Below are 12,463 nucleotides of genomic sequence, written 5' to 3' on the forward strand. Positions count from 1 at the left end.
TGGATGCCGAACTTACGAAGGATGCGGCAGTGGGCCAGGCAGTGCTTCGCCATCTATTCCAGTGAGGTGAGCCTTCCAACATCCCGCCATCCTGGTATGCACATTCTTTACTGATTTACTGTTTTGATGTATGCCAATGTTTCAAACTGTTATGATAATAGTGTATTATCTCAATTATCTTTATGGCATGTTACATCAGAAATGTGCATAATGTATTGCTAACTACTCTGATTCAGGCATGTGAATCTATGAAAGACACCCCTAATACTGGATAAGAAACGCGTTACTTACCTGTAACAGCAGTTATCCAGTATTGGTGTCTTTCATAGATTCACATGCAACCCTCCCACCTCCCCTGGAAGGACTCACGTCTCTCTCTAACTGTATTACGCCTACCTAGCTTGGTGCGTACGAAAATCTGAGGGACTGAGGCTCCTGCCAGGAAGGTTCTAGAGGGAGGTGATAGCTGATTGGCTGACTCTAAGAGTTTGGTCCTTTTTACATAAGGACTAGGATTAGGATTAGGCCTATTTTTCTCTATGTATGTCTATAGGACATTACTTTTTTATGTACCGGAGGCTCCCGTCTCGACGACGGGGAATGATTCAGGCATGTGAATCTATGAAAGACACCAATACTGGATAACTGCTGTTACAGGTAAGTAACGCGTTTCTTAGAGGCTCTCTTCTCACAGGACAGTACAATTATCAGTTTTGATTGATGAGATTCAAATGCCACACAAGTTATTTTCAGATTTTACTTAATGAAGACAGAGTATACTTTGTTGCCCATTGTCATGCTTTTCATAAATTACATCACGAAGGCTTAACTACATTCATATTTTGCAATGGAAAGACACAAAGGGAAATGATATTAGTACAGAAGTGCAGAGTGTGTAATATTAAGTACAGAAATTAACAGCCTCTAGTACACATGCCCCTAACCACTTATTTTTGCAGCCTCGATAAAATATTATTAGTCACTATCTATGTTTTATTCCCGTAGTGGTTTCCTATTTTTACAGAATGTAACATTTTTGGTTTGAATGAACCTGAAAAGGATGCTGCATAAAATTCCAATTGAACTCCTATTTTCTAGTTTTTTTTTTGCCTTGCAGGTGGATTTTGATGGATGTTTTTAGCCCGTGTACGCACCCACTGTTAGATTTTTGTGTTGGTTTTGTGTATTGCAAAACAATGTATGTTGCTTTGTCATGTTTTATAGGAACTAGCCCTGACCAATGAAGATAATCTTCCTGTGTATAACCGCTGTGCCCTTTATGCCATCTCTGCTGCCTATTTGAATGTGATCAGCCAGCTCACCACAGTACCTGCCTTCTGTCAGCATGTTCACGAGGTTTGTGTCTAGTGCTTATCATGTTTTTTCACTTTTCACAAGCCACTCGGCTAGCAACTGATATTTTAGGTGGAGAATTGTAGTGACATGCTGCATGGGCCATGCTTTGAGAATGTGACATAGCATGCAATGTTTGTATCTGTGTGCTTGGTGAAGCCTGGGAGTTGATGACAGTAGAAGGTAAAATAGAACCCGAACATAACCTACCCGTTGTGACTGTAACCTGAGGGTCTTCTGTGGACTAAAGCTCTTACCTCATACCTGAGTGACTCTAGATTCTTGTTTGAAGACATTGCACTCCAACTACCGCTTTCCGGTGACACATTGTTAAAAAGAATTTAGGTGGAGCTGAATAAGGACTCTGGGAACAGTTTGTAGTTTGTTCTGACAGAGGAGGTGACCTTACTAAAGACGTGGCTAGGGTGAAATAGTCTGGGGCGCGGCCCACCCTCAAATCCACCTGCAAATGGTGCAGCATGGCTGCTGGACAGGAGGAGCCTAGTGCGAGATTGGGCAAGGACCACAAGGAGTGGACAAATCACCATCTAAGTGGAGTTAAAACTGTGGTGATGCCTCTCATTGAAGAGTCCAAAGCATATTTGCTGTAATATGAGACAGTAAGAATAAGCAGCACAGGGACACTGTGAGCATTTAACAGAAGTTTTGAGCTACTTCGTGAAAGGAATACACCCTGACTTAACATAACAAATACAACAGTGTTCAGTGCATATTTGGGTGACCTATGAGTGAGCAACGGGACTCCTCTAATTCCAGGAATGGCAGATTGGGAGGATCCAGAACCGCCATTAACTTGAACGAGACCATAGTTAAATGTAAAGGGAGACCAATGGGAGGGAATCCTTTTCTTTCTTAGACCATCTGTCACCAGGGTGGCAACTGGCTTGTGAAGGTGGAGCTGGTCACAAAACTAGTTGAATGTAGCTGAAGAGGAGAGTACTGCTTATTTGACTAACCACACCTCTGGGGTCTGGCGGGTACACAAGCTCCCTTCAGGGGCAGAAATATTCTGCTGTGTTCAATTTGCCTTAGAATAGTGCCCTGTAGGATAATATTCACTGCGGCAAGCTTGATGTGCTTGAAGTGGGAAAGTTTACCCTTGGAATTTTTCCCTTTATTGGTTTGAGAGTGTCCACAACTCACCCCTACCAACAGGATCCCTGGCTAATGAATTCTGCAGAAGTGGGACCTCACCCAGAACTCATGAGAACACTCTCTGGATATGTGGGAGGCCAAACAAAGGACTGGTCCTGCTGTTTGAGGCCTGTGTGGAGACCTGAAGGGCTGGATATGCTCTCACTTGGGCTTAGAAGTGGACTCAATGGGCTAGTTAGCTTGTCTTTTGTGTGACCACAGGGGTGCAGTGAGCCCCAGGAGGCCTTTTTCTTGAAGTGCCAAGCTGACAAGTAGCATCAGGAACTGTACTGGACCTTGCTGGCAGCCCATGGTGAAGTTAGTCCTGGCCCCAAAGGGCTGGCCCTAGGGTCCTGGGAGCCTCAGAAGTGATCGAGAGCAGCTGCTTCAGAAACTCTGAAAACCTGGGACTTCCTTTTTTTTATTTTTTATTTTAACCCATTTTTATTGAGGTAAGGACAGACATCTTAAAGCAAGATTACAATTGCTCAAATGAAATAAATACGGATAACATAAGTACAGCAAAGGAAAAATATACAATAAAAGCATTTCTTATATACATCAATGGCAGACAAAAATAAAAAGAGAAATTTAACCATTTTCAATTCATAATTAAGTCTTGCAGCATATAGTCGACCCTGATTACTCCTAAATCTGTTCGGTTATGGGAGACCAGATCTTGGCTCCCATTGCTCTCTTCCTTCTACCTTTTGATTTTATATATTGAAAATTCCAAATTATACATAGCTAATTGCCTTGATCGCCAGGTCACAAAGGTCGGAGGATTAGGACTATTCCAATCCTTAGTTATGCAAGCCCGTAGCACTGCCATACAGATAAACAAAAAGGATTTACTAGTGCTTGATTTTGTATGTGCTACAGTATCAGACCCCAACCCAATCAACACCAATTCCCCTGTTATGCAAACGGAGGTTCCCGTTATTATGCCAAGGAACTGCTCAATTTCCCCAATAAATACTCCTAACTTGGGACATGAAAAAACTTATGAATCGAGTCGGCTGCAAAAAGGCCACATCTATTACAGTTAACACCTGCAGATGTCCCCCATTTAGAGATCTTGCTTGGGGCATAATACAGATCGTATAGGGCCATATAATGCTCAGTGCGCATCCTACCGGTCATCAAAACTTGATTAGCAAGCCCTAGAGATTCCCTGATGTTAACCTCCTCTACCCCTAATTTCTTTTCCCACTTCCCTGGACATAGATCTACATCATCTGGGTATATCTCTAATATGCGAGTATAAAATTGGCCGATAGGTGTTTTTCTCTTCATTTTTTCGATAAGCCCTATCTTAGCAAATTGATGTTCCAATCCAAACCCTTGTTTAGTTAAAAAGCTTCAGATTTGGAGAAATTTGAAGAAATCTTGTTTGACTAATCCAGATTTCAGTTGTAAGTCTGCAAATGACATAAGTTGACCATCTTTGCATAAGTCACCCAGCCGATAAATTCCCTTTAATCCCCATCTATAAACCACCTGGTCACGGAAAATTAATGGGAGAAGCATAGGAGCTGAAAATGGGGTATACGCATTAAGCTTAGCAATACCTAATTTACGCTTGACTTGTCTCCAAACAGAATAGGCTGCACTGAGAACTTTGAATTTGGTTTTCTTAAAATAGCTTGGTTCTAGAATCTTTACTAGACAATCATTAGTCTCATCCCCTAGCCCAAATTCGTATATTGATGGGCTGTGGCAAGGCAGAATTACTGCACAATCACCGACTACCAAAGGACTCATATACTGCATCATTGCTGCCCAGTAATACAGTACAAAGTATGGGATAACCCAGCCACCACGATCTTTCGGAAGTACCATTCTCTTATAGGCCCCTCTCTGCACATCAGTCATTGCAGTTTTGTTGCCTGGCTGAGTTCTCATTAAAGTCCCTTTTTGGAATATTCCCGGAACTTTAACTATCCTACCAGGAATAGTGTCTTTGCTCCGCAGTCCCCCGGGAGAAGGATTAGATTTCCGAGCACCGGCAATACTCCCCGTCCATTGCCTGGAGGGGAGGTCGACACTGCAGCACCTACCAAAGCGGCCGCCCCGATCTTGGAGCCTTTCGTGGCGTTCTTGGGAGGCATTGTACTGTAAGTGCAGATGCTCCAGTCCTGGATTTCCACCGGACCCTCTGCCTGAGCCTGAACTGAAACCACATGTCTGATACTAGCCGCTCCCACGCCTGCTCCGAAGCTCCATCGGCATCCAAACAATCCCTGGTGCTGTGGTAAATATTTCATTACCGGTACTATTTTTTAGGCGGTAAAGTTTAGTAAGAATAACTCAGTAAATATAAGAGGCAGAATCCGTGGTATTAGAGGTTCTAAAAGGCTTTATTCCTCTATAAAGGAATTACAGTTCGAACTGTAGGCTTCAAATTCCATCACCACGAAGGTTCAGGAAGGGAAGGCAATACATTATTGACAAGTAATGATATTTATATGAAAAGTATTACATTAAGACAGATGCAAGAGGCGTAACAGCTGATAATACAGATAATGATACACATACGTAATGAAAAAAGGCGTAAACATAGGCGTAACTAAATACGTCATTAAACATGATGTCACAAGTGGGTGGATCCATAAGAGAATCCTGCAGTGTCAGCAGAAATATTTGGCAGAGATGCGCGCGCAGCCGCATGACGTGTGATTGACGTGTAACTAGAGGGTGAAGGGGAATTGGCATTTAGCTCTACATATGGAGACAGAAGTCTGGGGTGTCAGGACAACCTAGTCCTAAATCATATCTAATATCTTGTGTTTAAGGAACCATATTATCTGTAAGGAAAGGTCTTCTCGGACAGATCCTATTCTATACTGACTGTTAGTGCGTGTACAAGCGTCTATGTGTCTACATGCGATGCGAGGGGGGCAGGAATCTTTCATAGGGCTATGAATTACTTGCAAAAAGACAGCGAGGCCGGGCCCTTTGCTCGGTAGCTGGAAGGATGTTTACCTAAACTACTAGACAGGAATGCATCGGATGAGGAGCGGAGCAGATAATCTTGAAGGTGAAATACAGTTTTTGGCAGGCAACAGGCTGGATCAGGCACCGTTAGCCGCGCAGGGAGTAGGACAAAGTTCATGGATACAGATGCAGGTTCGGACTGGAGCTTTCAGAGGCAGAAGGCAGGAAAAGGCTTGATGGCAGAATTCAGGGCCTACTCACCTGAATCTGTAAAATGTGGAAAGTGAACCACATAAAGTCGGTGGCCTTTCATACTTAGGAATGGAATATCTGACCCATTCATGGCGGATCTGAAAGAGGACATGTTGACGGTGGACGCACATGTATTTGCGTCTTCATAACTGGAACTGGAGGGAACATACATGTACTTGTAACATGCACATGGAGCCGTTGGGGTCTACGATAGGGGACATAACTGATCACAAAATTCATATTTCCTCATTCCCTCCTTGTCCCCTACGGACCCTCAGGAGATATCGATCTTCATCAATCCATCGATCTGGTCATATAGCATCATTTGTTCTTCTTTCTTCTTCCGGGATCTTGAACGAAAACTTGGATGCGGGATACACGATGTGGCACACAGACCACAAATCGCTGGCCCACATTGTAGACATAAGCAGCAACTGAATAGTATGAGAAAGCCAATACCTAGGAAGGATAGGATCCTCCATCCCCAGGCTGACAACACGCTCCAGAATCAACCGGACCAAGTCCAGGTGCCTGGACTCTGGTGTATCTGGCTTATAATCTTATGAAGGCGAGTTATGGCTTTATATACTGACGGCGAGTTTTCTGGTATGAAAACACAGCAACTTGATCCGATGACCCTACAAGCTCCGCCCCTATCGGCCAGAATGACGTCAAGGACAAGACGATTTTGAAGCACAACAATCCGCATCGCAGACTGCTCTTCTGTTAAATTTCCTAAGGCGGAAGTAGTCTCATTCACTACTGCTTCAAGGGTTCTAGTTAATCTACGTATCAGCTTACTATTAGTGACTGTACCTATATAGGGAAAGAAACCTTTATTGAAATCTGTGTATTGTTCCCATGCCGTTTCAGTATAATCGACAATCGGGAGATCTCTCTGCTGTCTATTGTGTACTAAATGGGTATTTCTGTGATAATCAGGAGGGGCTAGGAAAACAGGTGGCAGAAGGAATGCTATGTAACAGGTACCATCCCAATCTAGAGGTAGACGTATATATGCGGTCTGGCCACATATGAAGTAGGAATGACGGGAAGCTCTAAATGTAGACTTGCCTTGATCACTGAATTTTATTACAGTGGTGCATTTACTATGGCCCATGTGTATGGAACCATTCTTTCTTACACATAATTCCCCTTTAACTGGGAATACTGACATAACGGATAAGATTGGCGTAGCTTCGGATTCAACATTCAGAATCAGGAGGTTAAGTGTAAAATTACCTAATCCATATACTTCATTTTCTAGATCAGTTCCTGTTCTTTTGGGAAGTCCCTCCTTGTTAGGGTAGCAGACTTTGAGCAAAACTAGGTTCAGGTTTCCCCATACCCAGTTGTCTTGATAAACTACGGGATTTGAATCTAGGGAATTAATCAAACTAAACCATGCTCCACAGGAGCCATTGTGTGTGAACGGATACGGAAAGAGGGGCAAAACTCCCTTATAGTTCTGATAGGGAGGGAGTCGGCCACATATCCAACAATTTGTAGCATTGCTGGTCTGATGGGAATGATGTAACATACTAATGAAAGTGTTGTTGCGCAGCGCAAATCTATAAGACAACTCATGCGGAGGTAATTCGCTAAAAGAATGTTCTGCGGTAACATTGTAAGCATGCTTAGAAATAGGGTAATACATATGTAACAATACACTAGAAATGATGATCAAAAGACTTAGAAAAAACAAAATTAATAATGTAACTGTGCAGTGACTACGAAGCGATTTACAGTACGCATGTTTTTTAAGCTTTATCTGTCTATTTCTCTCTCTATTTCGGTCTAGAGGATACATGTCAGAGACAAATTCAACCGATTCACCTTGGAGAGGACTTAAACAATCAAATTGTCTGACTTGCTAGACCTTAATTTCAGTTTATAGAGTTCATTTTTGTCTGTTCAACCAAGGGGAGCTTTGAGTCTGTCTGTGAGGGAATGCAGGGCTGAGTGTTCACATCGGACGGTAGTCCATAAAATTTCTTGATATGACTCGAGTGTAACCACCCTTTACGTCCCTCAACCTTCACGGCTGTCCTTGTTGTCAGCAAGACGAGTTTGGGCGATTTCCACCTGGGCTCCAACTGGGTCTTCCGGTCGAAGTTCCTCACAAGAACCAGATCACCTGGAACCACGTCATGGGGCTTCACCTCAGTGTTATCGGGAAAAGCTGCAGCTACCTGTGAACGACAAGATTGTAGTGCAGACATCAAGGAAGCCAGGTAGTCTGTCAGCATATTACAGTCAACATCAGTGATTTTGCGAGGTATAGGCGTCCCCCACATATTTGGTGGTCTACCGAAGATCACCTCGTACGGGGATAGCCCTGTTCGAGAATGTGCTACCATTCTCATATAAAAGAGCGCAACTGGTAAGGCTACTATCCAATCGACACCTTTTTCTCTACATATTTTGGACAATCTAATTTTCAGAGTTTGATTATGACGTTCCACAAGACCTGCTGCCTCGGGATGTCGAACACAGTGGAATTTCCATTGGTAACCTAACAGAAGTGAAACGTGTTTCATTAGTTCAGATGAGAATGGCTGGCCGTTATCTGAGTACACGACACGTGGTAAACCGAATCGTGGGAAGAATTCTCGAACTAGCTGTTTGGCAGTAGTCGGGGCAGTGTAATCTGAAACCGGGTAGGCTTCTGTCCAACGGGAAAGAGCACAGACAACTACGAGAACATATTTGAATCCTCGACATCGTTCCATCTGGATATAATCCATTTGGAGGACTTCAAAAGCATGATCGGGAGGTTGAAATCCACCCTGCTCTACGGGGATGCTTTTACCTGGATTAAACTGACAACATATCATACAGGTACGTACTTTCTGTTTGGCTGCTGCTCGCAAGTGTTTGTTGAGCCAAATGTGTTGAATACTGTCTAGCATAGCTTTTTCTCCTAGGTGCGCTGGACTATGTATTGTGTTAATGATGACTTGAACCATGGAGTCGGGAAGAAACCATATAGATTTTTCCTTCGTCATCCATCCTTGATCCGTTTGGATCCCTCCTAATTCAGTCCATTTCTTTATTTCTTCTGGTGTAGCATGTGTCTGTATGTCAATTACAACAAGGGCGGGATCCTTAACTGTCATGCAATGTGTTGGTGTCGGAACTATTGTCTTTGTCGTGTCAGTTGTATGGGTCTGATTCTGAGCAGTCTGTTTAGCTGTTCTGTCAGCTAGGTCATTACCCTGAGAAATGATATCGGTAACTTTTGTATGGGCTTTGCATTTCATAATCGATATTGCAATAGGTAGATGAATCGCGTCTAATAGGGCTTGAATGAGGGGTCCGTGTTGGATGTGGGCACCGTGAGAAGTTAAATAACCTCTCTCTCGCCACAGTACGCCGAAGTCATGGACGACTCCGAATGCATAACGTGAATCTGTGTGTATGTTGACTTTCTTATTTTTGGCTTGAATACAGGCTTGTGTCAGAGCGATGAGCTCTGCTGCTTGAGCTGACAAAGTGTTAATACAATTTGTTTCAATGACTTCAGTGTCTGTTGTGACTGCGTAAGCGGCCACTAACTCTCCTGTACTTGTTCTCATACATGAACCATCTACATACAATGTCAGGTCTGGATCTGATAAAGGGATGTCTGTCAAGTCTTGTCTGGGTTTCGTCGTGATAGTAATGACTTCAATACAATCATGTGCTAATGGATCTGTTCCATTTACGGCCAAAAGTGTGGCAGGATTTAACGTATTACAACGTCTGATTTCTATATGTGGCTGAAACAATGTTAATTCATAACCGGTGAGTCTTGCTATAGTCAAGTGTTGTGTTTGTGTGCGGTTCAAGAGAACCTCTACTGCGTGTGGTACTTGTACTGTCAATTGATGTCCTAACACTATGGCATCGCTTTGTCTGATTGCTAAAGCTGTTGCTGCCACTGATTTCAGGCACGCAGGAAGAGCCTGAGCTACTGGATCTAATGTACTAGAGAAATAAGCACATGGTTTGTGTGATCCTGCTTGTTCCTGAGTGAGTACTGACAAGGCAGTACCTTCGCGTTCTGTAACAAAGAGTGTAAAAGGCTTACTGTAACATGGTGTTGCTAAAACAGGTGCTTGGCATAAAGCTTTCTTTAGGCTTTCAAAGGCATGTGTATGTTCTTGAGTCCAAGGGAGGACAGTCGATGTGGCTGCCTCCTGTGTTGTCAACTGGATGAGTGGTTTTGCTAGAAATGCATATTGAGGGATCCACTGCCTACAGGATGAAGTGAGACCTATAAAAGCCCGCACCTCCTTTTGTGTCTTTGGTGGTGACATGTTAGCAATTAACTGGATGCGGTCGGGTGTAAGCTGTCTTCCCTCCTTGGACAGCGAGTGCCCAAGGTAAACAACTTGCTGGACACAGAATTGCAGCTTAGAAGGGGACACCTTGTGCCCCTTGTCGGCCAGAAATCTTAAAACCGTCAGTGACGCTTTTTCACATTCAGGTTCGCTTCGGGCGGTGATCAGCAGATCATCGACATATTGAAGCAAGGCAGTGTTAACTGGCATGTGGATACTGTCAAGTTCTCGTTTCAGTGCTTGGCTATAGATGCTGGGGCTTTCTGTAAATCCTTGAGGTGCGCGTGTGAATTTAAAACTTCGTCCATTCAAACTGAATCCGAACAAATATTGACTTTCCGGATCTATTGGGACGCTAAAGAAGGCATTCTTGAGATCAATTACAGTGAAGAACGTTGCTTCTGAGTCAAGAGCTGTTAGTAATGAAGAGATATCTGGGACCACAGGGTATTGTGGTACAATACATTTATTTAATTCGCGCAGATCAATAACTAATCGATATACTGGTGATGCGTTTGGATCCGTTCTTTTAAGAATCGGAATTATCGGGGAATTACATACATTGGAGTCGGTTTCTACAACCACTCCTTGTGCAATGAGCTCGTCAATGATTTGCAGCAAAGCCACAACAGCATCTGGTGGTAACTTGTATTGTCGCATTCGTGGTAGTACTACTCCTGTTTTTAGTGTGACTCGATATGGTGTAATGTTCATGCAACCAACATCAGTTGGGCCTTGTGCCCATAGATGTGTAGGTAAATTCTGCAGCCGGTGATCCATGTCTCTGGACACGTAGTGACCTTTGAAATCACGTAAAAATAATCGTACTCCTTCCGGAGAACAACATATTATAGCTCCTAGAGCTTTCAATGTTTTTATACCGAACAAGTTTTCTGGACATGATTTAGTAAGCAATAAATCTGTGGTTCGCGTCAATGGACCAACCGTAAGTGGAAGGGGTTGCGTTACTTCATTAATGATAGGCTTTCCTGAGAATTCAAGGGAAATATTCTGTGAGCCTGAGAGGGGTGCCCCTGGAACTTCACTGCGTCGTATAGTTGTTCTGCTTGCCCCTGTATCAAGTAAAAACTTTCTGTCTTCCCCTAATAGTTCACTATGTACATAAGGTCCCTCTTGATCTACAGGAACCTCGATAAGGGGTAAGCCAACTTCCCTCTCTAGGCTATTTCATGTGTATCGCTGATAATCGGGATAGTCATTTTGTGCATACTGGTACATCTGTTGCGTTGTTGCTTGTGTGGCAGCAATAGGCTGCGCTTGTGGTGGTGCTACGGTCTGTTGTAGAGCTGCCTGTTGCGGAGCTAGTTGTTGCGGAGCTGACCTAGGTTGTGCATGCTGAGGGATTTGTTGTTGATTCTGATCCTGTCTAGGTGGACGTGGTCTTTCCTGTGTTCTACCCGTGGCGATATTATGTTTCAGAACTGGACAATCGTGTATATAATGACCTTGTTGCTTACAATAGTTGCATGTCCCTTTCGTCGGACCTGCGGAATCACCTTTTTTATGACCATCAGCTGGAACTGACTGAGCAACAAGCATTTTCATTTTCGTATCTTTCATACGTCTTTGTTCATGTTCTTGTTCTTCTCTAATTCTATTGTGGTGATATTGTAACATCTGTAACATCTGTGACGGGGTGTTACCTTGCCAGGTACTCTCAAATTTCAATACTCTATTCTTAACTTGCGGCAGGGAATTTTCAACTAATTTTGTCACAAACAGATGTGGATATGACTCGCTACTTGCTTTTATGCCACTATTGATACCAAAACATTTTTCAAATCGCGAATAGAAATCACTAGTGTCTTCATCTTGCTTTTGTTTACAGGCTGAGATTGCACCCCAGTCCTCCTTTTTCGTAGTTAATAAACGTGGCAGTACCTGTACTAGTAATCCTGGTAGTGCTGTAGTCTTTTCCCCAAGCCCTGATCCTGCAGCTCGGGCCTTTTCTTCGTTTTCTAATGCTGTCCAATCTATCTTTTGGTCTCCCACCTCCCATTCCTTTTCTTTGAGTTTCTCGTAAACACCGGCAGGCATTAACACTTTCAATATTTTCATAATGTCGGGGTAGGTATACTCTCCCATGAGCAACATGTCTTTTATCTCACGGTGGAAACCTGCTGGATCCTTGTCATGGCTGTGTGGTAAATATTTCATTACCGGTACTATTTTTTATGCGGTAAAGTCTATGAGGAATAACTCAGTAAATATAAGAGGCAGAATCCGTGGTATTAGAGGTTTAAAAAGGCTTTATTCCTATACAAAGGAATGTAATTCGAATTACAGGCTTCTATTCCATCACCACGAAAGTTCAGGAAGGAAGGGCATACATTATTGACAGGTAATCATTTTTATAAGAATTACATTATAGTGTAACAGATGCAGGAGGCGTAACAGCTGATAAGAGAGATAAAATATGC

General features: G+C 43.1%; 1 protein-coding gene across 5 annotated transcripts in view; it reads left to right on the top strand.

Moving 5' to 3' along the window:
- EFR3B (EFR3 homolog B) overlaps positions 1–12,463 on the top strand; it is a 1,026,989-nt gene that overhangs the window by 830,786 nt on the left and 183,740 nt on the right. For 4 of the 5 annotated variants that reach the window (XR_014963209.1, XM_085613091.1, XM_085613090.1 and 1 more), the window contains one exon: positions 1,225–1,356. The exons of the other annotated variant lie outside the window; for it this stretch is intronic. Coding sequence is in view for 3 of the 4 variants with exons in the window: in XM_085613091.1 (XP_085469217.1) it covers positions 1,225–1,356 (132 nt within the window). In the remaining variant the exon portion in view is untranslated. The remainder of the gene's footprint in view (positions 1–1,224; positions 1,357–12,463) is intronic. 5 annotated transcript variants of the gene reach the window in all.

This window comes from Triturus cristatus, chromosome 6 (assembly GCF_964204655.1).
Source record: "Triturus cristatus chromosome 6, aTriCri1.1, whole genome shotgun sequence".
Taxonomy (NCBI): Eukaryota; Metazoa; Chordata; class Amphibia; order Caudata; family Salamandridae; genus Triturus; species Triturus cristatus.